We start from the raw sequence: 26,005 nt of genomic DNA, 5'->3' as shown, positions 1-26,005 counted from the left end.
AAGGCTTCAAGCAGGCAGATGGTGACAGTCTTCAGTTTTCAAAACTGGGAAAGCTCAGGTTCCCACAGTCCTCAGAACGCGAATTTCTCGCCACAATTCAAAATGGCGGAGGAGGGTGGGGCCTGTCACATGGTGGGCGTCACAGCAGCTCTCCTTTTCCCGACCGCGGCCCGCCTTGCCGCGTCGTCGGCTGCCCCCTTCTTCCTCCCGCCGAGCCTTTTCGAGGAATCGCCTGGGATTGGCTAATAGGCTGGGAGTGGGGCTGCGGAGCCGGGACGCGGCATCATCACTTCCTGTTGTGGGCAGTCGTTTCCTGTCGCTGCTTGGTAACAATGGGGAAGATAATGGCTGCCTGAGCAACGTCTCCGAGCAGGCGCTGGGCTAGAGGCGGGTCTCAACCAGCGACTCATCGGAGGCGGGCTTGAGAGCAGCGGCAGGGGAGGCGCGCAGGAGCCTCGGCGGCGGCGGCGGCGGCGGCGGCGGCGGCCGAACCGACAGAGTCGGACCCGACACTAAAACCCAGTAAGTGAAGCCTTGGGAAATCCTCTTGAGAAATGGATGGAGAGCGAGGGGAAGACAGCGGAGCCGCGGCTGCCGCGCTCTCTAAAAACGGCCTGAGTGTCGCGTCGTGGCGGACGCTCAGCACCGCCTCCGGACCCCAGGCGCTGATTGCTGCGGGGGGCTCCGTGGCGTAGTCGCCGCTGCCATTTTAGTTGGGTGTATAGTCACAGTCTCTTGAAGAAGGGGAAGGAGGTGGGTAGTACTTCCTCTCCGTGGCGGTGCGCGCTAAAGCCGGGGCCCTCCACAGCCTTAAGAATTTGGGGGAGGCGATTTTTGAGTGTTGGCCTCAGGCGTGAGAATCTTCGATCGTCTCAGGTTTTTCTCTTTGGTTCTCTGGAGGCTTCCCTCGCCTCCCCACCCCCCTTTGATATGGCGGGCTTGGGTTTGGGAAAAGGGGAAAAAAAATCAGGCTGCTCTAAGTCAGATGCTGGGAACTCTTGGGCCTTTAGATTTCCCAGGATTTGCAAAACCCCATTTTGAGCCCTTCTGCTGGGCACTATCAATTAGGCGCCCCTGGGGCCACGATGACATCTTCCCTGAGGATCTGGGGAAACTGTGGTTTACTCCCTGACTCGAATAACCCTGGCATATCCTTTGCCAGCTATCACTGCAGGGATCCCCCGAAAAGGCAGGGAAAAGCCGTTGCGTGTTTCTTGTTTTTCCCTGGGTAAGGGTGGGATTTGGGCCAAATGATTTTCAACTTAATTTCGGTTCAATCCGCCAACAACCCAACCCCTCCCCCCTCAAAAAGAAAAGCCTAAGGGTCTCGGCTTCTGCGGGCGGTACCTGCCACGTACGCCATAGCTTTAGTAACTAGTATTAACCGGTTGGGCTTCTGCTTCCTGAATACTCAGTCCCTTTTTCCCTTATGCTGATTAATTTCAAGATGGAGGAGACAGCCACGTTCCTTCCCTAGACAGTTTCCCCATACTTAATTCCACAGGTTAGTCCGGGAATCTGAGGCCTAGCAATCTTGTTATTTAGGTCATTCTTTTCTTTTGGGGGCAAGAGGAAGCGCTTATATCAGGTTGTCATCCACCATTTGCAAGGTCCCACAATAATTTTTTGGTGCAAATGATGAGCCCGCATTTCCTGAATCAGAATTAACCGCAGTCGCTTTGGATGATTGAAGGGAGGAAGAAATAAACGTACTACTAGTCGTTTCTACTACTAGAATCATTTATTTGATTCTTCGTGATTAAAGACAAAATTACTCATATCATCCTATCAGGTACATTATGTCCATGCTGGATGACTTGAGACCAGGCAGGCACAATTATAGCCCCCCAAAAATCAGTTTCTAGATTATAAAAATGAAGTACCCAGGAAGACCAATCCAAATACTTTTTTAACTATGATTTTAGGAGACTGTTAAACTGAAAAATGTTTCATTCTTTAGCCTAAACGTCCTGATGATCGTTCATACTTTAGTTCCTGCCATAGGCTACTATAATGTGCCAAATAAGTCCTTGAAAGTGACTATCAGAATCTGAAGATACTACTGGTCTGTTAAGGAAAGGCCTATTTTAAGCAAGCTTATATTAAAAGGTAGATTGGCTTTCAGCCTTTAAAGGAAATCTTATATCTAACACAAGATTCCTGGTTTCCTCTGACCTCCATCTCCCCAAATATCCTAATAGTAGTATTAAATCAGGTTGGGTTATGGGGTGTGTAACTTAAAATATATAGGATTTTTTTTTAGGATGTGTCTATTTCATAGAAAATGTATATCTTATGAAAGAGGAAGAATAATGGATTCTTTTTTTTTCTAGAGCAGAGAGTGAAGAAAACTAAAATCCAGTTTATTGTATTACAATACTATGTCATAACAGTCAGGTAATTTATTTTTTGTTGCGTCTCCTGATGATTTTTGTGTAGAATGCATGTTTAAAAGTATTTATTCTGTTTTGCAGGCCCTGTAATTGGATGGGCTTGTTTGATATATGTTTGTTGGTGTTGGGCATTCTTCATGATGAGAATGGGTATTTTTTATTGGAAATTCAAAGGGTAGTGTGTCTGAATAGCTGGAACTCCACTAGTGTTTTATTTGTGAGTTTTCCTCTTTTAAAATAATGTCTGAAGTTTACCAGCACCCGTATAGGACAGAAAGAACAAAATGGAAGTTTGCTGCCTTAAATCATTGTTGGGGTGGGATGGGTCTAAATAAATAGCATTTAAATGTTCATTGCATAACTAAATGAAATATCAGTAGAATATCTTACAGGAATATAATCCTACATTATTTTGTGTGGTGTTCATTTTTTTTCCTTCAAGATCCAAAAAGTCATAATTGATATGTAATACTCTGATATTAACTCCTTTCATCATCATCATTGTTAAGGTAACCACCTAATTTATTGTCTTAGCCAGGATGCTTTTAAGAGCAAAAGGGACATTATTAATAATTATGCCTGGACAACAGGTGCAAACCTGGACTGCCCCAGGCAGACTGGGATGGAGTTAGTTAGGCTAAATTCGTAACTAACTTGTATTGAAAGCTTAATGTGCTTTGTCCTGTGCTTCACTTGCATGACTTTGTAATCCTCACAGCAAAGCCTCATGAGGATATTAACTAGTTTACAGAGCTAACCGAGACTCAAAAGAGGTTAAGCAATTTGTCCTCAATTAAATAGCTAATAAGTGGTAGAGCCCCCATTTTAACCCAGGTCTCTCTGATGCTGAAGTCACTAAACTTTTATGCCTCTAGACTTAATTGCTCTCTAATTAGATTGCAGATGGAAAGAAAATAAAGGTTGTAGTAAAAAAAAAATCTATAGGTTATGTCATATCAAAACTTTTGTTCCCACTTAAATAGAGTCTGGTTTATGATGCAAGTGAGACTTTTTTAGTAATTACTCTCTTCCCTTTTTTATGGCATGGCTTCTGTTTCAGCTATTACTGCTTGTGATATAATTTGATACACCTAATTTAAAATCAGAAATGGTTTTAAGAAATAGCTTAGTGAAGTGATATCTAAAAATGTTAGGTTGGTTGGATATATTCTTTCAGGTTAGTGAACATCTTGTAAGGACTTAAATAATACAGTAGGTCAAATGGGACATCTGTATCTATGGAGTTATAATGTGTATATTACTTTATACATAGCCCTAGTAGATTGCAAAATAGAGCAAATCACTCACCAGCCTCTTGTGTCTTGATTTACCATAGAGTGGGTAACAAATTAGAAAGTGAAAAGTCCGCTCTCAAATCCAGACCAACGAGGTGCTAGAATTTTGGGCCACTGCCTCGGACATGTTTTTCTTTTGTAAGTCTACTTCCTTATCTCTGTGTAACACAAAGATTTCCAAAACCTTATGGCCCATCGATTTCAAAAAGTATCAGTTTACATAATCCCTTGACATTTTGATAACCAGTGTAAGAAAGCAGTATTACTTCCGTGTCTGTTTTTTCCTCCATTATTTTTTTCCCACCCTTGAATATGGAAATTTCCCAGATAATCAAACAGTTCATTTTTCCTGTCATCAATTGATATGTTCTTTAATATGAAAATCTTGGCAGTTTTAAATAATTCAGGAATATGTTTATGAACTTGTGGTTTTGTTTCTGAAGTATATAGTTGATCTTTTTGTTGTAGATTTTCTGAACCAAGACTTTTAATTTCATTAGTCATAATAGTACCTACATACATGTGAGACAAATATCTATAGACAGTTTGTGGTGTGTATGTAGATTTGTGGACTTTGTGCAGTAATTTCACGACTACAGATTGGGCTGCTATCATAACTTTTGCATGGTGATGAACATGATACTTTATGGGGGGGAGATATTTGTGTTCAGTGTGTTAAACTTTCTTTAGAATGAAAAATGATCTCTTTCCTCTTACTCTCCACTTAACTGTAGGGGAAAAGAAGTTAACTCTTAATTACATTTTTCATTTTTTTTTTTTATTGACCAAAGTTCCTGTTAGTGTCAGTTACATCTAAGGTGACCATATTAATTTATCCAAGCAGGAACGCTTTTGAGAGTGAAAGAGGGCCGTATTAATAATTACTGTGGGATAACAGGTGTAGATTGCTACCCTTCTGGACAAACAGGGGACATATGGTCACTTTTGTCATCATTTCTTTGTAGGAACACTGGTTCAGGAAGCACAGTTGTCAGTATGTTTGGTTCTGTAACACAAAATTGTTTTCCTCAAATAACATAAGTCATTTGTGTAGATAATATTTTCTTTTTTGGTCAAGGGATTTTAATTTTAAAACTTTGCTTCACTTATTAAGAAGTTAATTTTTGATGGAAAGCTCATGTTCTTAAATTAAGATAGTGCCTTATCGATTAACACCAAAATTGCTGGTAATCAGTGATTTTACATTAATAACTTTTTTTATAAACACATAAACATTCTGGGTTTTTGAGTCATTTTTTGACTTCTTGGGAATAATGAGAAGGCACAATTGAGTTTGTGTGGATAAGACCAAATTCTAATACTAAATTAGAATAGCTCAATAATAAAAACATGGAATGGGTAATCGAAGATTAAATTTACTGTCTAAAAATACTTGAGTGAATAGAAATGTCATCATAATGGTTTCCTTTTTTAACTACCTTGTTCCTGTGAACTGGCAGCATTTGTTTTGATCTCTGTCCTCTGATTTGTTGACGTTCTTATTAATAGTCTTTCTATTTAACTGTTTTTTAGAGGATTGTGATAGAACTGTTTGTAAGCTGCAAGTCAGTAGACTTCCTGCCAAGAGATTAGACACTTGAGGGACGTTTCTGAATCCTTTTTTTTCTGCTTTCCTTTTCAAGTGGTAATGATAGAAGAATATAAACGAGGCTAAAGTAACACTGCCATGCAATAATATTTTATAATTTTGTATTGCTGTGATAATATCAACAGTGGTAGAAGTCTTGGTAACATCCTCTGACAGGCCAGTATTGGAAATAATCAACAAATTGTGTGGATGGTGACAGGTATCATGCAGTAGGTAAAGGCAGTGAAACATCAACCCTGTCCTGTTTTTTAGAGAGGGATGCTTTATATTTGTTTTGAAAAAGGTGAGAGAGTCAAAAAAGGGAGGTAGAAGTGCGTAAATGAAATGGTAGTGAGAAAAGCACAGCTTTTTAAGCTTGCATCCTAGTTATTCATGTTGTTTCTTTAGTTTTATTTTTATTACCGTAATGTGACCTGGGTTATATTTTATTCATAATCACAGATTCATAGAACTGGGAGGTACCTTATGGATGGTTTTAATCCAGTGCCCTTAATATTGATGAAGATCCTGAGGCACAAGAGGTTAAGTGAATTGACCACATAGCTGGTTAATGTTACAGCCAAGACTAGAACCCAGTATCTCCTATTTTTTCCTTTTCACAGAACTAAATTCCATCCCTTTTACTGATAGGATTAAAAAAAGCTATTTGGTTGTTAATTATCTTTTATTTGTTATAAATGCTGTAAAATTTTAATTAAACATTTTGTGTATGAAGAATTCTCAACACTTTTGGTGACTACATACATAATGGTACTTTACACCCTGACCTCAAATTCAGTGGTTCTTTGTGTTTGACTTTTCTAAAAACTACATGAGATATTTTTCATTTTGGCAGTGGTATTACTGAACTATTTTCTTTATTGACAAGGATCACATGTCATTAGTTTTCATTTATTCTCTGAGGTTCTTCATGAAGCTCTGTTGCAAACAGAATGATGCTTGTTCTTTTTCAGTATGACACATTTTTATCTTGATACTATGATTTTTTTTAAGTGGCATGTTCTGCTTTAGAACACTATTGAGTTTGGAGCTTATATGAACACAAAAGATGAAAATGCTCAAGATACTTTGGTAGTTAGTTGATAATTAGGTTACCTTGATTCCTTCCTCTCACTATACCTTTTGTTATTAACAGATTATTTATTCTAGACTTAATAGATGTGGCTTATTTTTAAATTGATATTCACAGACATTTGAATTTCAGAATTTAGTTTTGTAAAGTCTTTTGTTCAACAGTATATTTTGGTGCCATAAGTCTCCTTCATTGGGTATTGTGATGCGGTATGTCTATTGAATATAATATGTGTGTACTTAGCACCAGGTCTCCAGACCCATTTGTACTGAACAATATGGTTTTTTTTTAAGATTTTGTTTATTTATTTGTCAGAGAGGAAGAGAACACAAGCCTGGGGAGCAGCAGGCAGAGGGAGAAGCAGGCTCCCCGCTGAGCGAGGAGCTGGATGCGGGTCTTGATCCCAGGACCCTGAGATCGTAACCTGAGCTGAAGGCAGCCGCTTAACCGGCTGAGCCACCCAGGTGTCCCCTGAATGCTATGTTTTAAGTGACTTTTCACCCTAATATAACAAAATTACATTTTTTAAAGTTTGGAGTACATGGCTGAGGAGAATTAATGAAATACTTTTAACAGTGGTCAGAAACATAGTAAGTTGCATAACTTATACAAATATATGATAATGACTAGAGAAGAAATGGAGATCACTAACAGTGCTTTCAAATTTTCAAGGTGAATAAAATCTGTTTTAAATTCCCTGATTACAGAATAAACCTCAGGTTTGGTTTTCTTGCTGGCTTGTCCTCCCGGAGTTGAATTTACCTGACACAGTCACACATTCATTGACCAAACGAGTAGTTTCTGAAATGACTGGGCAAAATTTCTAATTCGGCTGCTTGTTTCCAGGAATGGATTTGGATATATTGGCACACAGTACTCTGAAAGAAGGTTAATAAAATATGCTATTTTTTGTTTTTAAAACAAAAATACTAAAACCTGACTTATTTAAAAATAAGTCCTGCTTGGTTCATACTGCTTATAAAAGGGGTTTTGTTGTTTTGGAAGTTTTCATACCCAGAGTGGACATGGTATAAAAAGCTTATAGTGAGGTTGAATACTTTAGACATGCCTATTGGGATTGAAGGAATGTGTTTTAAAGTCTATAGTTCTGGGATATTATTGGGAGACAGTTGTTCATTTGTGAAAAGTGGATTAGATTTAGAATTAGGAGACCTGGATTTAATTACTGGCTCTTTCCACTTACTAGCCACATGGCCTTTGGTAAATCACTTTCTCTTTCTATACTTCTTTAGGTGCAAAATAGAGATGATACTCCTCTATTTCCCAGGATTGTTGTGAGGATTAAATGAAATATAAGTGGAAGGGCTGTGTAAATACATGGTGGTGGGTATTGTTTATAACTAGGGAGAGACTTAAGTGATTTAACAATTACGTATTCTCTTAGATTGTTTTATTGGTAAGCTTTTCATAGAAATATTTAAGTTTAAAGTGGCTGATTATAATCATATATTTAATCCAAAATTTCTGACTTATGCACATGAGTATTATACCTGAGAGTAAGATAACTGAGTAGATTGAAGATTCTCTTTTTTATGATGATAGAAGGAGCCCAGGAGTGTGGGAGGATCCTTCTTTCCTTTTACTAGGTAAACTGGAAGTGTATTGCAGTGTCCACCATAGGGTAGACTCTAGAGACCCATTTTGGTAACATAATTCTTTATTAAAATTTGACACCAAAATGGAGAGAGCTCTATTTGATCATTTGAATTATGGTGTCCTGGCATCTTTGGCATGCTTTAGCCATTAAAATGTTCATTTTTCACTCACCAGTGGTGATATTACATCTACCAGGGGCAGAACCTGTGATTTAAATTTACTATATTTTTCATTTTGTGCCACTTAGGTAGTAAAGGGACTGCTTAAAATAAGACCAACTTCATGGGTGGGGGTCGGGAGGTTGGGGGGTTGTTTGTGTAAGATTATTTTACAAGGTGTTTGAGGGCATTGCTTACATTCAGGGTTTCCTTCTCCCCCCCCCCCCCCCCCCCCCCACGTAATTACTTCTAGTCCACGGGAACTCTGCAGGTGTTACAGCCATAACTCAACCCTTAAATGTCCTCAAAGGGTAAAGGTGTCTTGTCAGTGCTAAAATCTTTTGACCCCCATTCCCAGCCTAGGGGAAATGCAGAGTAAGGCAGAAAGGAGGCAAATGTAGGGGAGCAAATCAGATTTTTTTCTCCCTGTTCCCTAATCACCTACAAAAAAAAAAACAAACTACTTTAAAAAAAAAAAAAGATTTTATTTATTTGACAGAGAGAGTGAGCGAGCAGGGGGAGCGGCAGGTAGGCAGAGGCAGAGGGAGAAGCAGGCTTTCCGTGGAGCAGGGAGCCCAATGTAGGGCTCAGTCCCAGGATCCTGGGATCGTGACCTGAGCCGAAGGCAGATGCTTAACTGACTGAGCCACCCAGGCGTCCCAACAAACTGCTTTTTTAATGGAAACCTATACCTTAGCAAAAATATTGTGTGTTCTGTTTAATGAAGCCTTGCTGGTCTGGTTGCAGTTTATTTCAAAAATAATAAAAAAAAGTGTGTTGCAGGGGTGGGGAAATTATTTTCCTTGATTTTCTCTGGTACATGTATGAGAGGGGGCAAGGATAACAGGATGTGATTGTGGAAGTAATAGTGATTTGGACAATCCTGTGTTGCTTTGTGAGTGTGTCTCATTGTTAAAATACTGAATTTAAAGATAAAATTAAACGAGGATAAAAATTCTTCTTGCATGGAATCCACTAACCCCTCAGCTCACCGGGCAAGAGCTATTTAGGATCCAACAGTCCCTAAAACCACAGTGTCAGTAGGGTTTTGAATAGAGGTATAGTGTTTTAGCTCTACATAGCATGTAGGAAATGATAGAAATTCTAAAAGGTCAAGAATGAATCTTGAAGACTGGTGAGCATAGGAAAGAATCATCTATTCCATGTGTATTTGTAGAGTATTCAACATTATTTTAGTTTTGGAGAACATAAAGAGGATGTAAAAGTCGTGGGTTTATAGAGCGTGAACAGTATATTGGGAACACCTTGAAATTCTTCCCATATGTGCAATTTCTCTACCTTACAATTTTTTTCAAATTGCACGGCACAATGTGCCACTCTTAGTGGCATAAACACTGTGTGAAGAGATGAAAAAATTGCTAGCTGAGCTAGTAATAGCTTCTTAGGAGGTAAGATTTCATTGAACCTTAGAGGGTGAGTGAAATGGGGAGAGACTGAGAAAGGGCTGAGGGAACAGGGTTGGTAGAAGTGTGAAGGTAGTAAAGTACAAGGTGTGTTGGAGGGCAGGGATGGAACAACTTAAGTGGATTGGTCTTGTCAAAGTGTTACAACAAAATTGTGGCGCTGGAATATGTAGCTTCATAGGATCCTAGGCCCAGAATAGAAAACCAAGAGACTTTCCCATCCTTAATGACATTTTAGTCCAAAGGGTCTTTTGAAGTCAGTCTGTTCAAACTCCTGCCTAATAAGGAATCTTCGTTTAATATCCAGCCTGTGCTTGAATATTTCCAGAGAATGGGTAGTTTGCTTGCTTCAGGAGGCTGGTGGCATCTCCACTTTTGGACAATTTAATCGTTAGACCATTGGATTAAGAGAATTACCTGCTTCCATAGTTCTTCAACTAGTGGCCCTAGTTTGATTCTGTGGTTCTGCTTTCTTTCATGCTATAACTCTAAATATTTGACATTGGTAATCATGCCCAGTTTTAGTCTTGTCTTCAGGCTAGACATAACAAGGTAATTCAGCATTTCCTTTATGGTGTTCCCTGGCTTATCATCTTGGTCACTCTAGAGCTGAACAACAGGTTGCAGTGGGTCTGTTACTACTTTTACTTGAGCACTGTGGTCTGTGAAAGCAGTATGGGACTCTGTTAGGTTCCTTAGCCAGGTCAAACGGGCTCTTTATTGAGCTTTTGTTAATTAAAAACCTTCAGGTCTTCATGTGAACTGCTTTTGTCACATGAGTAGGTTTTCCCCCTACTCTGTACTCTTAATGTGGGTTATTTTAGCTTGATAGTTCTTCATGAAGTGTTCAGGAAAGCACATTTACCATCGTTTTTGTTGATTTCAGCTCATCCTCACAATCCACTGAGAATTCAGAGTATTATTTGTCATATGCATACATCTTCATTACTAACTCCCAGCTTTGAATTGCTTAGATTTGGTTAGCATGTTTTTAACATGGCTCTTTTTTAAATGCTAAAGACAGGACTGTTTGCAAGTTAACACTGCTCTATAACCTTTGAGGGTGGTATTTGACAGCTGTGAATCTTAAACTGTATTGTCTTCAAGCTCTTTGCTACTTAGACTGTGATTCTAGGATCAGCAGCCCTTGGAGGCTTATTTAAAATGCAGGTTCTCAGGCCCCATCCCAAATCTACTGAATCAGAATCTGCATTTTAACAAGATTTCCAGTTGATTCGTTTGTATGCTGAAGCTAGAGAAGCACTGATCTAACCTCCATTTCTCCGTGATGCTAAGGATGTAAAATCTCCTCACACTCTACAGAAATCAAGCCAGACTAGTCAGCAGTGTTTTCCTCACAAGCCCCTATCGAAGAGGTTCTCAACCCTAACTGCACAATAGAATTACCTGTGGAATTTTTTAAAAATACTGCTGTCTGGCCAACCCCAGAGAAAGTTTTCCAGGTGATTCTAATGTGCAAGCCAAGGTTGAGAACCATCCCTAGGTCAAGCAAATGAGGTTAATTTGGCAGTGAACCCCATTTCTGGTGAACACATTTACTTCTACATGTTTGCAATATATCTGATAGTCTATTGCAGAATCCACCCCCGCCCAGGTTTATTGTCAGATTTCGCTGTGCTACAGTTTATAGACTTCACTTTATTTGAAGATACGGTCATTTCTAAAAACTAATCTTTTTAGCATCTCTCCTGTTGTCTGTGATTTCTCAAAGATTATCATTAGAAGTTTTACAGTTTGGGGTCTTGATTCTCTCTTTGAGAAGTTTGTTTTTCCACTGTTTCCGGTTGGGAGGTGATTGTCCTCGTTGAATAAAATAGAAACAAAACAGAAGTTGAGTGCCTCTACTTTTCTTCTTCTGTTCATATACCTGTTTCCCCACCCACTCAACACAAGACCCCTTTCTTGTTTCAGATTGTTTTTCTTTTTTCTTCTTTCTTTTCCTTTATTATTATGTTTTTCAAAGCCATTTTTAAAATCTCCCATATTTTTGCAAGTTTCTGTTCCACATGGGCTTTAACCTCCCTGACACTGTTCTTAAGACTTTGTCCCATTCTTAGAACAGTACTTGGTGTGTGTGTTTTCTTTTATCTTTGGTTCATGTCCTTCAAATGTCAGAACTTACCAGACATTTTTGTCTTCTTTGAAGATTTATGTTTTGAAAGTCTTTCAACCCTATGGAGTTGTACTTTTTTACAAATTATTTTGGGGGCACCTGGGTGGCTCAGTTGGTTAAGTGTCTGACTTGATTTTGGCTCAGGTCGTGATCTCAGGGTAGTGAGACTGAGCCCTGCATCAGCCTGCTTAAGATTCTTTCTCTCCCCCCCCCCCCACAGATGCTCTCTCTCTCTAAAAAAATTATAAATTATTTTTAGAACTATTTACTGATCCTTCACAAGTGGACTTTGTCCTAACTTTCATGTTGTTAACTTTCAAAATATTAAGTACTTAAGAACATTAGTGAATATTACTGGTGGTTTTATTTGGTTTGAAGAATTATGGCTGAAGTATCTTTTTCCTTTGAGCTTTTCTGTATTGTTTTAAGTTAGCTGCTTACTGTTCCCAATACCAAATTGTATTCCTTAGCTACATATGGAAAAATTTGGCTTCCTTCTGTTTTTTTTTTTTTTTTTTTTTTCATTGCCTGGCCTATATAACTTTAAGCTGTTGATTTCCAATCTTCTTAAAGTTCCAAGTTACAAAAAACCAGACAGGTAGAGAAGCTTCTTTGTTTTGTTTTGTTTTGTTTTTCATTATCTGAAAGAGGGTTTGTTTTTATTTTTCCCTTTAGAATTGAATTATGAACATCCAGATACTTTATGTGTTATGTGTGGAATTAAATCTTAGTATACCAATATAGATTACCTCTTCCACAAATCAGATTTTCATATTTTCATGGACTTAACTTTTATTTTTTCAGTGTGAACTTAAGGGCAACTTGGGGTTGTAAGGAAAAGAACTCGAGGCTGAAAGTTTTTGTTTGGAGTCTTGTTTTAGATTGCTTACTACTGTTGTTGACCATTGGAGTGGTTAATTGAGAGTAATAGAAAAGCCAGGTAGTAATTTGTTCTTTTGCTTTGCTGATCAGAAAGCAAAATTGAGCATATTACGTAGTTATTTAGATATAAAGAGAAGCCCAAATTTCTACAAAGTTTTTCTTGATAAAACTCAAAATGCTATAATAATAATGGATTGGTGTTTTTGTAATATAGGTCGAATAATGAGAAGAATGGCATTCTCTTTTGGAGGGATGACATTTTGCTTAATTGGGCTAAAGATACTCCTCATCAAAGTTATTTGCAGATGTTCCTCTAGTGTTACTGACTTGAAATGAGATTTTCCATATTTCATTTTTGATAATGTCTTTTCACACATACAGGTACAAGAAAACTTGGAGATATTGCAGGTTTAATTCGAGACTAACGTAATAAAGCAAATACTGCAACAAAACAAGTCAAATGAGTTTTTTGGTTTCCCAGTGCATATAAAAGTTACGTTGACACTGTACTGTAGTCTGTTAAGTGTGCAATAGCATTATGCCTAAGAAACAACACATAGCTTAATTTAAAAATGCCTTATTGCTAAAAAGTGCTAACCATCGTCTGAGCTTTCAGCAAGTTGTAATCTTTGCTGGTAGAGATTCTTGACACAACACTGGCTGCAGCTTCAGCATCAGCACTTGCTGCTTCACCTTGCACTTTTGTGTTACGGAGATGACTTCTTTCCTTAAACCTCATGAAGCAGCCTTCAAACTTTTCTTGTGCAGCCTCCTTACCTCTCTCAGCCTTCATAGAATTGAAGAGAGTTAAACGGCGTTGCTCTGCATTAGGCTTTGGCTTACGGGAATAGTGGAGCTGGCTTGATGTTCTATCCAGACGACTAAAACTGTCTCCATATCAGCAATAAGGCTGCTGAACTTTCTTATCGTCCATGTATTAACTGGAGTGAATTTTAATTTCCTTGAAGAACTTTTCCTTTGCATCCGCAGTTGGGCTGTTTGGCCCAAGAGGCCTAGCTTTTGGTTTACTGTGGCTTTTGATATGGCTTCTGACATGGCTTCCTCACTAAGCTTAATCATTTCTAGCTTTTGATTTAAAGTGAGAGATGTGTGACTTTTCCTTTCATTTGTACACTTAGAGGCCATTGTAGGTTTATTAATTGGCCTAATTTCAAGATTGTGTCTCGGGATAGGGAAGCCCAAGAAAAGGGGGAGGGGGGAACAGGTGGTCAGTGGAGCAGTCAAAACACACACATTTATCCGTTAAGTTTGCCGGCCTGTATGGGTGTGGTGCACAGCACCCCAAAACAATTCCAACATCAAAGATCCCTGATCACAGATCACTTTAACAAATACAATAACGATGAAAAGTTTCAAATATTGCAAGAATTACCAAAATGTGAGGCAGAGATAGGAAGTGAGCTAATGCTGCTAGAAAAATAGCACCAGCAGACTTGCTCCACACAGGGTTGTCACAGACCTTTCAATTCATTAAAAAACACAGTATCTGGGGTGCCTGGGTGGCTCAGTCGTTAGGCGTCTGCCTTCGACTCAGGTCATGGTCTCAGGGTCCTGGGATCGAGCCCCGCATCAGGCTCCCTGCTCGGCGGGGAGCCTGCTTCTCCCTCTCCCCCTCCCCCTGCTTGTGTTCCCTCTCTCACTGTGTCTCTCTCTGTCAAATGGGTAAATAAAATCTAAAAAAAAAAAAAACAGTATCTGCGAAACGCAACAAAACATGGTATGCCTATATTGCTGTCTAATCAATCCACAAGCATAAATTAATGAAGCATATTTATCCCTTAAAGAAGGCATTTATAGAATTCATTTGATATTTACCTTTTAGCATACTATTACACAGCAGAGTTACCACTTTGAATTGAAGGTTAGGTGGAAGCTCCTTAGATGGACAGTTGAATGGATTTTGAAATAAGGAAATTTTCTTTACTTGCAGTGAGGTCCAAAAAATGCTTCTGAAACTGTGATTTGTCCTTAGAAAATAAATCTGCTACAAATTTGCATGGGAACGGAGCTCTCGTTTCTTTGGTAGCGTAAGAAGTGCGTGAAGCAGCTTGCCTGACACTGTGATTCCAGTGTTAGTTTTTGCTGAAATGATTTTCCTGCAGTGTAAGTTTTGCATGTAGGCGCTGTTAACAAATAGTAGGGCAAGTTAGGATATTCAGCTTCTTTTTCTGACAAAAATTCAGAGAACTGGTGATGGTTAAGTCCACAATAATGTTCACCATTAACACTACTGGTTCAGCAATATGATAGATTCAAATAGTTTCTACAGACTACCTGCTGATGAATAATATAAGGAATTACCCATAGACTTTAGACACTTTACATTTTCACAGGCTTCAGAAATTTGTCCAACTTGTCTTTTGCTGCTCTACGCACAATAGGTAGCACCATTTCCGTTGTAGCACATCTTAGCAGATTCCACTTCAAACTGTGCTTAGTGTTTTCTCAACTTCTTTGAAATATCACCTGTAGTTGCTCCATGCAGACTATTCATAGAGGCTACCTCTGTAGTTACTTCAAACTTCTTGAGTAATCAACACTTGACTCCATGAATAAACAACTGGATAATAATCAGTTACATTTGTCGACTCATCAAGGCCCAAGAAACACTCAAAATCATTTGCTGTCTCCTTTTTCAATTGATTTCTGACATATCCCAATATCCTCGAATTTTTGAGCAACTCTTCTCACCAAAAAGCTAATAATCTTAACTTTCTCTGGACCCATTTCTTGAGCTTCTGCAATCAAGCACAGTTTAATGAACTCCCCATCAATAATACAGCTTTTCTTGCTTAGCCAACAAATAAGCCACCTGGAAACTTAACTGTGGTTGAAGCCTTGTTTTTTATTCTTGTGAGAAAATATTTGGTGATGAGATATTTTGTTTTAAATTTTCCAGTTTTTCAGACTTTAGCTTTATCTGTGAATGGGAACATGGTGATGAATGCTTGGTCTGATAGTATGAACGTGTATTTTCTTTTAGCACAGTTAAGTCATGCCGTTGCATAGTAAGTCTCAGTCTTTTCCATCTCACAACAAAATAATCCATACCCTACTCTGCCTTTGAGGGTGACATTCAGAGTGCACTTTGACTTCATTTGACACGAGAACGCACTGGTCATTTCTTAAAATGTCACGGTATGGTGATCTGCATGGCACTTGACACGCGGTCAGGTTACATTACTGCGATTCATAAGGCCTAGATCGTCCCCAGTGCAAAGCAGCGAGCGGGCCCCATTCGGTCTCTCACGTCTACTTGGCCCAGCCACAGACAATATGTAAGTGAAGGTCTACGACTGTATTCCTGTAAAAGTTGGTGAACACTGAAATTTGAATTTCACGTACTTTTCATACATCACAAAACATCATCTCCCTTTTGTAAACACAATCTTTAAAAAGTGTAAAAATCATTCTTCGCTCTCAAGGAAAAAAATAGGCACCAGGGCTGATTTTGGCCCATCGGCCATAGTTTGCTAATTCCTGACCTACTTTTTTCCTGATGTAACAGGGCCTTTTCAGGAGTTTTCTTTTATGAAATTTTATTCACATGAGGTCTTAAAATTCACTTCTTGACCTGCATTCTGGATTTTCACATAATTAAAACTGTTCTACAGAACACATGCTAACTTTGGTTTTCAAGATTGATCTCCTTTCTCCTTGTAGATAATTTTCCACTTGTTCATCAAGATGGAAAGCTCAGATTCTAACGATAAAGGAAGTGGTGATCAGTCTGCAGCACAGCGCAGAAGTCAGATGGACCGATTGGATCGGGAAGAAGCTTTCTATCAATTTGTAAATAACCTGAGTGAAGAAGATTATAGACTTATGAGGGATAACAATTTGCTAGGCACCCCAGGTATGTGATGTGTAAAGATTTATATATGTAAATTGCTGGTCTTTTTTTTTTTTTAACTTGTTTTAAAAATCTGTTTCTTCAGCTGTTACGAAGTGTCATTTTAATACAAGGGGTACAGAATGACATTTATTGCTGTACTTAATTGCCTGGTTCTCTTCACTCCTATTTGGAATTATCCTATATCACATCTTTTAGTTATGATTTATATTATGAATTTAGAGCGAGCTGAATTGAAAAAGTGGAACTGAATAAATTTTTGTTTTTAGTTAGCTTTATTTAATTTACTAGAGATAAATCTAAGTGTGGAAGAGCTAATGAGAGAACGTTAGTTCCTAGGACAGACTTTTTTTTTTTTTTTGGTCATCTTTGATTCCTAGATTATGTTCCAGTTGTAATCCTCCAAAGCTGTCCTTGGGTAAAATTGTCAGTTCAGAACTTTGTGCTTGGTTATTCTCTTTTGCCCATTTATGTCCCCTTTGATCCTAATTAAAATTCATTATCTCTGGTCCTCCTCATTTCTATTTAATTCTAACCTTTGCGTTATTTAAATTTTAAAAGGTAAGGTGTTAGTTAGCATGACTCTTCGAAGAGGGAGTGCATTTTGAGCCAGCAGTACCAGACTTGAATCAGAACGCCCCAGTTGGTATTCTGGCCCTGCCAGTTATTAATACAGCAGTCTCTCACTTAGTCTCAGTTTCCTTGTTTTAAAATGCAGATAATATCTACCTTGCAGAGTTACAGTTCGAAAAAATGAGAAATCGTATGCAAAAGCATTTAGTACACTGGAAAGAAACTTGCATCAGTTGTAATGTCATGCCCCCAAAGAAGTGAATTTTACCCAGGTTCCTACTCTTTGGTTTTCATCTCCGTTTTTATTTGTAATTTGGCATATATTTCTAAACTATTTTCAGGTGAAAGTACTGAGGAAGAGTTGCTGAGAAGACTACAACAAATTAAAGAGGGCCCACCACCACAAAACTCAGATGAAAACAGAGGTATATTTTGCTTTGGGGGGTGGGTAGAGGATGAAATAGATAAGGAAGTCCAGGAAAGGTCAGCCAGAGATTATCCAGAAACAGTGCTAAGGAACTGTTAACAGAAAGAGAACTGGCATTTTCTTGGTATTTGGTGAGAATGTCAACATGTTGTTTTTCTGCTTCACCTTTGGGTTTGTATTAATTGAGACATAGTGAGAAATGGCCTATTTAAATGTGTTTTTTTTTTTCCTTGAGTTTGCACCTCTGTTGAAATTTCCTCCCACCTGCTGAATTATTTCTTCCTTATAAACCTGTGCATTCTCCACCAGCAGAAAGAAAGGCTGTATTCTCTAACCTGGTGGCCCTCGATGGGTTATATCCTCACCCCACCCCCGCCCATGGGACATCGGCAATGTCTGGAGACATTTTTGGTTGTTGTCACAGCTGGGGGTTTGCTACTAGTATCTAGTGGGTGGAGGCCAGGGATGCTGCCAAACATCCTAACATCCTGAAATTCATAACAGCACAGCCCCCACAACAAAGAATTATCTGGCTCAAAATGGAAATAGTGCCACTGTTGAGAAACCCTGCTTTTAATTTTAAGTAGGATTGTAGGGAATTTGACTATCTAACATAAGATGCTATATAATAACAGTTTGGTTCTTGAGCATGCCATTATATGTACCATGCTAGGTTCAGACTATTCATTTTTGGTCTGGACTCCTAATTTCATGTTAATTTAAAATCTTGGTAATATGAAGAAGTATTGGAATACTTCTGAATCAGTAAACCCTGTTTATATTTTTGCAATGGCTACCACAGTCTTGTATTTTAAAAGTCCGGTATTATCAAAGGCACTTAAGTGAAGATCCTAGAGGAAATGTTGTAGACTAATGAAAATGTGACAAAAATGCGATTTGAACAAAAATACTAGCCCTGTACCCTAACTGGCATTTACCTTGTTTGATTAATGTTTTGACAGAGGCCTGAAAAAATGTCTTCTGACAGTCCACAGTGGTATCCTAGGCTCTGTATATGATGTAGTTCTGAAAATAGACTTCCTCCAGATTCCCTTTAAAAAAACTTCCTCTCAATTTCCCTAGGATTAACTTGCTCTTTCAAAATGGAATTGAAACATTCCTGCCTTTACTTGCAAATCTATGCAGTATAGTTCACAAAAATCTGTAAATGTGAAATCTGTTCAGAATCTTTGTTCTTTTTTTCTAACACAGTTTCAGAGCACTATTACATGATTGTCCTAATTTTAGTAGTTCCTTTTTCTCCCTCTCCCCTCCCTTTTTTAAAAACAGGTGGAGACTCTTCAGATGATGTGTCTAATGGTGACTCTATAATAGACTGGCTTAACTCTGTCAGACAAACTGGAAATACAACAAGAAGTGGGCAAAGAGGAAACCAATCTTGGAGAGCAGTGAGCCGGACTAATCCAAACAGTGGTGATTTCAGATTCAGTTTAGAGATCAATGTTAACCGTAATAATGGGAGCCAAAATCCAGAGAATGAAAATGAGCCATCTGCAAGACGTTCTGGTGGAGAAAATACAGACAACAGCAGCCAAAGGCAAGTGGAAAATCCGCGATCTGAATCAACATCTGCAAGGCCATCCAGATCAGAACGAAATTCAACTGAAGCATTAACGGGAGAAGTCGCACCTACCAGAGGTCAGAGAAGGGCAAGAAGCAGGAGCCCAGACCATCGGAGAACCCGAGCGAGAGCTGAAAGAAGTAGGTCACCTCTGCATCCGATGAGTGAAATTCCACGAAGATCTCATCATAGTATCTCATCTCAGACTTTCGAGCATCCTTTAGTAAATGAGACCGAGGGAAGTTCTAGAACCCGGCACCATGTGACATTGAGACAGCAAATAAGTGGACCCGATTTGCTGAGTAGAGGTCTTTTTGCAGCTTCTGGAACAAGAAATGCCTCACAAGGAGCAGGTTCTTCAGACACAACCAGCAGTGGTGAATCTACAGGATCAGGACAGAGACCTCCGACCATAGTCCTTGATCTTCAAGTAAGAAGAGTTCGTCCTGGAGAATACCGGCAGAGAGATAGCATAGCTAGCAGAACTCGGTCAAGGTCTCAGACGCCAAACAATACTGTCACTTATGAAAGTGAACGAGGAGGTTTTAGGCGTACATTTTCACGTTCCGAACGGGCAGGTGTGAGAACCTATGTCAGTACCATCAGAATTCCGATTCGTAGAATCTTAAATACCGGTTTAAGTGAGACTACATCTGTTGCAATTCAGACCATGTTAAGGCAGATAATGACAGGTTTTGGTGAGTTAAGCTACTTTATGTACAGTGATAGTGATTCCGAGCCTAGTGGCTCAGTCTCGAGTCGAAATGTGGAAAGGGCAGAGTCACGGAATGGAAGAGGGGGTTCTGGTGGTGGTAGCAGTTCTGGTTCCAGTTCGAGTTCCAGTTCGAGTTCCAGTTCAAGTTCCAGTTCTAGTTCCAGTTCCAGTCCTAGTTCCAGTTCCAGTGGTGAAAGTTCAGAGACTAGCTCAGAGGTGTTTGAAGGCAGTAATGAAGGAAGCTCATCATCAGGCTCATCAGGTGCCAGACGAGAGGGTCGACACAGGGCCCCGGTAACCTTTGATGAAAGTGGCTCTTTGCCCTTCCTTAGTCTGGCTCAGTTTTTCCTCTTAAATGAGGATGATGATGACCAACCTAGAGGACTCACCAAAGAACAGATTGACAACTTGGCCATGAGAAGTTTTGGTGAAAACGATGCATTAAAAACCTGTAGTGTTTGCATTACAGAATATACAGAAGGCAACAAACTTCGTAAACTACCTTGTTCCCATGAGTACCATGTCCACTGCATCGATCGCTGGCTATCTGAGAATTCTACTTGTCCTATTTGTCGCAGAGCAGTCTTAGCTTCTGGGAACAGAGAAAGCGTTGTGTAATTAAGTTCTGAACTCTCAGCTATGTAGCTGGTATAGTGATGGGCAAACAGGAATCACTTGCTTTATGCCCACTTTTTGAGTGGTGCTTAAATGTAAAGTAGCAACCTGAATTGAGTCATTGCTTTCTGAGTGAATCATTGTCCTTTTTCCAATTTCTGTTCCAGAATAAAAGGAAATATTTAAAAAGCAATGTTTTAGGACATAAAAATCTGATTTCAGTGCCAGTAATTGATATTACTGATGATTTGTCATATATGCTTATCAGTTTCTCCTTTGTTATCTTAAAAGATTTGCCTTAGCAATGGCTCTTTATCCGTTTCACGTTGATCTTTAACGTTTCCCACGCCATAGGAGAGAAGGGCAAAGGAAATTCCCAGTTTAGACTAAGTTACAGTACATGTTTCATAAGTGATTGCTTAAAGCTCTACCATTCCCAGTTCTTAGTTGGCACAAATTCAGCTACATGCTGAATATCATTTGTTCACCTTTCAGATGAGGTGATATTGGACGTCAGTGTAAATAACACTAAGGTTAGGATCTTCTAAGTGTATAACTGTCTCCTAAGCCCATCACTGTGGCACACTGTAGAGTGAGCTTATAGTTTAATTGAGATATTTATCTTGTGGAAATATTAAAAAAGCCTATGCTTGTGTAAGTGAAAAAAATCACATTCATTTGTTTAAAAATGTAAAGCTATTTTGTAGAGGCTCAGTACTTTTCCAATGCACTGTTGTATTAATGCATTAAAAATTGTAAAGTACCATGCTTAGAAATGAAAAAAAACTGCTTTTTGTGAGCCAACATAGTAAAAAAACACACCAAACAAAGTACAAAGCTGCTTTTGTAAGTGTGTAGATGTCAAGAGCAGAACATATCTAGTATTTAATGTATGTGAACAGCTACTGTGACATGCAAAGGAAAGGACAGAGTGCAGAATTGAACTGCATTGAAGATACCAATGGAAACTTGGTACTTTAACTTGGATTTAGGCAGGAAATGAAAGACGGGAGGAGTAAAGAAAACTGCTCTGAAGAATTTAAAATTTTTATGAAGACAGTAATCATACAGATGGGAACTGGTTTCATATGGTGAGGTCCTTGACACAGTATTCTGCTTGAGCTGATGAAGTAGATTAACAAATTTGGTAGAGTTTTGGTTAAAAACAAACAAACCACTACCACGTAGCACAAGTTACATCGAAGTTTTCACAAGTCTGCTCCTCAGAAAAGGAAAAAAAGAAGGTGGAGGAAAGAGACTATAAACCACTTTTAGCATAAGAATTGAAGTTGGTACAGATGTGTGTACTAATAGGAAAGTCTCAAATTTACGTTATTTTCTAGATTTGTCATTTAAGGTACCAGTGCACACTTGTTAATATTTCATTACCATCTAACACAGACCTAACATCGCGCATTTAAAGGCCAATTGAGGAACTAAGGGATGTTTATCCTTTGTTGAAAGTGAATTGTGTTGGGTCATTTGAGATTCAAATTTTAATGGTGCTGCCCATATTTGAAGATGAGGCTGCTGACTCACAATCTATGGGACACGCATTTTGTGTTGTTTCCTTAGTAATGAGATTAGGTTTGTGAAGAACCCCAGTACTCTTGCCGAATTTCTCTTTTGAGGCCAGTTGGGGTTAGGATTAGTCTGACTGTGGAGGGCTTGTTTGTTTATCTGGGAGAAGATAGTGTGCCCAAAGAGGAATTGAACACATCCTTGGTCTTTAAAGTGAAAACTACCCATGCATAGTCAGATACTCTACAAAATAAACAGGTCTGCTTCAGGAATTATCTGGCTACCTTAACTGTTATCAACTTAGCTGTAAAGGTTATTTCAAAGCTCATCCTTTCATATTTTCCTCTGGCTTTCACTCCTACCTAAGTATCAAGGAAATTAACTTGTAAATATGGTAGTTGTTTACTAAGGATATGTACTGCTCTTGCAAGGAAATAATGTCCAAACAAAGCTTCACTTATTTTTTTTAATATAAGCAGATTTCACTGTTTATGGCGCTTATGTAATACATTTTATCTTTTTAAAAAAAAAATTGTCCATGTAAAAGTCAGGATTCCTTTATATTTGTGAGCCTCCTTGTCTCCTTTCCTAAGGGTGTAATCTACGATTTTCAGATCTGCAGGGTAGTCCTGATTGGCTTAAAACCCATTTTCCTCTTGGTATAAAACGTCCCATTATAAGGGTGTTCATTTTAAATAGTTTAAAAACGACTGCAGCACATTCTGAGCATAAAACAAAGTTATTGACAACAGGTACCTCCCTAACCTCCCAAGATGTATTACTCATTTGTGAAGTATTAAAGTAAGAGGTAACTCATGCCGAATGCTGGTTATGAATGTAGATATTGAAGCTATTCATAAACACTGGAAATAGAATTTTAAGTTTTTAGCCTTCAGTAGAATGCACATATTGGACATGTGCATGTGGACACCTTTTTCAATAGCACTCATTTCCATTGGATTGTGTAGAATGGATACAAATATTTTAGTGGAATTTGCTACTTAATTTTTTTTTTTTTTTTTTTTTTTTTTTACAAAGTCCATGACTATACTTATTAGTGTTGTGGACATTGAAGACAAAGTCATTCGTAGGTGTCAGATGTACAATGGAGAGCAAGAGTTTTTTTTTTCCCCACCAGCATCCGAAACACCTATTCTCTTGAGGGAGCATTTTCTTGCAAAAGACTTTACATTTCATTTTGTATCTTTGCACTTTTTTCTTTATTACAGAAAGGTTCTGTCTTGAAGACCTAGTTTGAACTTCATGCAGTAATAGGAACAAGAAAAAACAATGTTGGGAAATTACATTGTTCGAAGCATAGGGAAAAATACTAAAAACTGAGTTTCCTCGAGTATTTCAGATATTTTTAAAAATTCACTTACTGGTATGAAGCATTTGAGGTGTTACGTTGTTTAACTCCAAGCAGCTGACAAGGTTGAGATTTATTAATACTAAAAACAAAATTGAGCAAGTTAGGTTTAAAGTGTGCAGACTTTATAGCAACACTAGAAGATGAGCCATGTTGTTAATTTGGAATATTTGCTCTAAAAAGAACACATTAGTTATACCTCAGTGGTGGTAATGGTTAATGGAGGTGGGGGTTGAGAGAAGTGTTCACATTAGTGTTGGAAGTATAGGAAATTATCAATTGTACAGGTAACAAAGTTTAGTACCAGGATTATATATGTGTGGTGTGTGTGTGTGCACACGCACACACATATGCACATCTAATCTCTATAAAAACATGATCGTTGAGTTTATCCAAACTTTAAGATTAGGAAGCTGCTTAGCTATAAGTGTTACCTCAAGTAATTCCCCCCCCTTGGGAAAACATGTCCTTTCTGTGCCAAGTGTTCTCTCCTAGTGTCAGTGTCTCAGATTGTATTTATGAAGGGTTTTCACTTAATATGCTTTTTTTGTTTAACCACCTGCTTCCCAAATGTCCGTGACTTGAACTGGGTCAAGCATCAGTCATGACTTTCAGTCAGTTCCCAAAATACCCATGTGATAGGGAGGTGAATATTGTAGAATGCCTCTTAAAAGGCCATTTTTACCGCTTGCTAGAATACAGTGGCACCTTGTGGTGGTTGTTGATACTTTTCTTATAAAAACGGAGGATATTCCCCTCCACCCCTTTTTATTCTCCTTTGTTCTTTTGTGAACACAAAATATTAGTGATCTGCCTTGAGTTTTTCAAGTTTTACCTTACTGGCTTCCCTGTCAAATGTATTATCAATATTAAGTACATAGAAGCCATGTTTGCAGGGCACTTTTATTCTTATGAGACTGTGCTAATTGCTACTTTCTAAAGTATTCTGTACCTTAGTGATGCAAGAGATTGATAAGGCACATGTGAAAGTGTCAGGCTTTTTTTTTTTTTCCCTTAAGTATAGTATAATTCTTCAGTATGTTTACTATTCAATAACAGTGTTGTAATTCATGGAGTTACCTAGTAAATTGTATGCTTTTGAAAAACATTTGAAAATGTAAATCAAAAAAAAAATATGCTTCATTTGGAAAGTTAAAAGTACAAGGTCTGAGGAACGAGTATTTCACTTATTTTGAAATTGGATTTTTAGTAAGCAACTAAGAAACAACTATGAGTTAAGTACTTGCCCTTTAAAAGTTTTAACATTTTGAAATTGAGTTCTTAACTGGAGCATTTCTAAAATACTATAATATTCCCAACAGGTGAGTGATCTCACATGATTTAATAACTCCACTTTGTATTTAAAATACAGCACAGAATAGAGCTGTTATTGAAGTGTTGGAACTCTCAAGGGATAACAGTTTGTATCAGTTTTTAGGGTTATTTTCATGTCTCTGTAGGTGTTTTCATTCGATTTTGAAGGAAATGAACACTCTCCAACACTCTCAAATACAATTACAGTGAGATACTTGGTTTTGATTAGGATTTGTTTACTAAAGACCCACAAGCTGCTTTATAGTCACCTGGATTGAATGATAACCTTAAATACATGCAATGGAAGTGAACCCCACCATACCACTGTGCCTCGTTATTTCAGGGTTCCTCTCAGTTCCTCATCTTGCAGATTTATTCTACTACCAAGGTATGGTTGAACCAGCTGCCCAGCCTTAACCATATTTAGTGCCCCTCTGCTAACGTTCTTTTAACTGATTGATTTGTATGTGTTTTAACTGTCCGATGTTTGGATTTTACCTCTTGTTAGCTCCATTTGTCCCTGGTGCTGCTTTTAAAGATATAGGGCCATGTGATCAGGTATCAAGTTGAATAGGTACGCAGTTGGCCTGGTTATGTATCTGTGCCTGTTTTATCTTCTCCCAGGAAGAGCTGCTTTGGTATAGATGTTTACTTGGATTCATATATAAAGAACTGGGCAGCAATCTTAGGAAGCTTTCTGAAGCCAAAAGAACCTGAAGGGATTTGGAGGGGGGATAGTAACAAAAGCTGCCTTTATGTCTTTGAACATGAAGCACATAAATGTATGTTCTGTAAAGACTAAAGTGATTGTTATACCAGGGCTTCCTGACCTCTGGGAGAGACTTTCAAAAAAGCAGAAAGGAGCACAAAGTGAAGTGAATTTGGTCGGCTTGCTTTATCTGGTTTCTCACTTTCTTTCAATTTAAATCTGAACATAACACCCTTCTCCAATATCTATCCAGAAGACTCCTGGTTGGGAAGCCCTGTATTAAATTTTGAGAATGTACCCAGTTTCCTTTTTTTTTTTTTTTTTTTTTTGTACAGTGCTTTATACCTGCTAAAAATTAACTTGTTTAATGCAAAACAAGACCTTGAAAGGTCAGTCATATTAAAGCTGGTTTGATTATTAATAGTTATCTTTTAGGAAGAAGCTTTTTCCCTATGTAAGATGTCATACTGCAGATTTAAAATATAGACTATCAATAAAATGCATGAAGTGATCATTTGTGCTTGATCATCTCTCGGGTTTTTCTTTAAAAGGGAATCTGATCTGATCAAAGTTCTATTGCCTCCAACTAATGTCAAATAGACTTGAGTTTTAGAATCAAGTGGAATTCTCGTGCAACCTTGATTTTGATTTCCTCGCTGCTATGAGTTTGAGCAGATACTGGTTTATGGGATATAACCTCCATTTTATGTTGTGTAGTTTAA

The 26,005-nt window shown here is 38.3% G+C and overlaps 1 protein-coding gene across 2 annotated transcripts; it reads left to right on the top strand.

Annotated features, from left to right (window-relative positions):
* Positions 1 to 330: 330 nt before the first annotated feature.
* On the top strand, positions 331 to 25,795 carry RLIM (ring finger protein, LIM domain interacting). Of its 2 annotated transcripts, none has more exons than XM_035028772.1 (4): positions 331 to 522; positions 16,269 to 16,461; positions 17,373 to 17,456; positions 18,749 to 25,795. In XM_035028772.1, the coding sequence occupies exons 2-4, from the start codon at positions 16,293 to 16,295 to the stop codon at positions 20,371 to 20,373; spliced, it is 1,878 nt and encodes a 625-aa protein (XP_034884663.1). In that variant the 5' UTR covers positions 331 to 522; positions 16,269 to 16,292; the 3' UTR covers positions 20,374 to 25,795. The 2 variants fall into 2 exon arrangements, with proteins under 2 accessions (XP_034884663.1, XP_034884664.1); XM_035028773.1 differs by lacking the exon at positions 331 to 522 and adding an exon at positions 569 to 2,397.
* The last annotated feature ends 210 nt before the right edge of the window (positions 25,796 to 26,005 follow it).

This window comes from Mirounga leonina, unplaced genomic scaffold, assembly GCF_011800145.1.
Source record: "Mirounga leonina isolate KUSES-001 unplaced genomic scaffold, KU_Mleo_1.0 Mir_204, whole genome shotgun sequence".
Lineage (NCBI taxonomy): Eukaryota > Metazoa > Chordata > Mammalia > Carnivora > Phocidae > Mirounga > Mirounga leonina.
The sequence above is the reverse complement of the archived record's forward strand: the minus strand, read 5'-3'. Positions and strand labels throughout refer to the sequence as shown.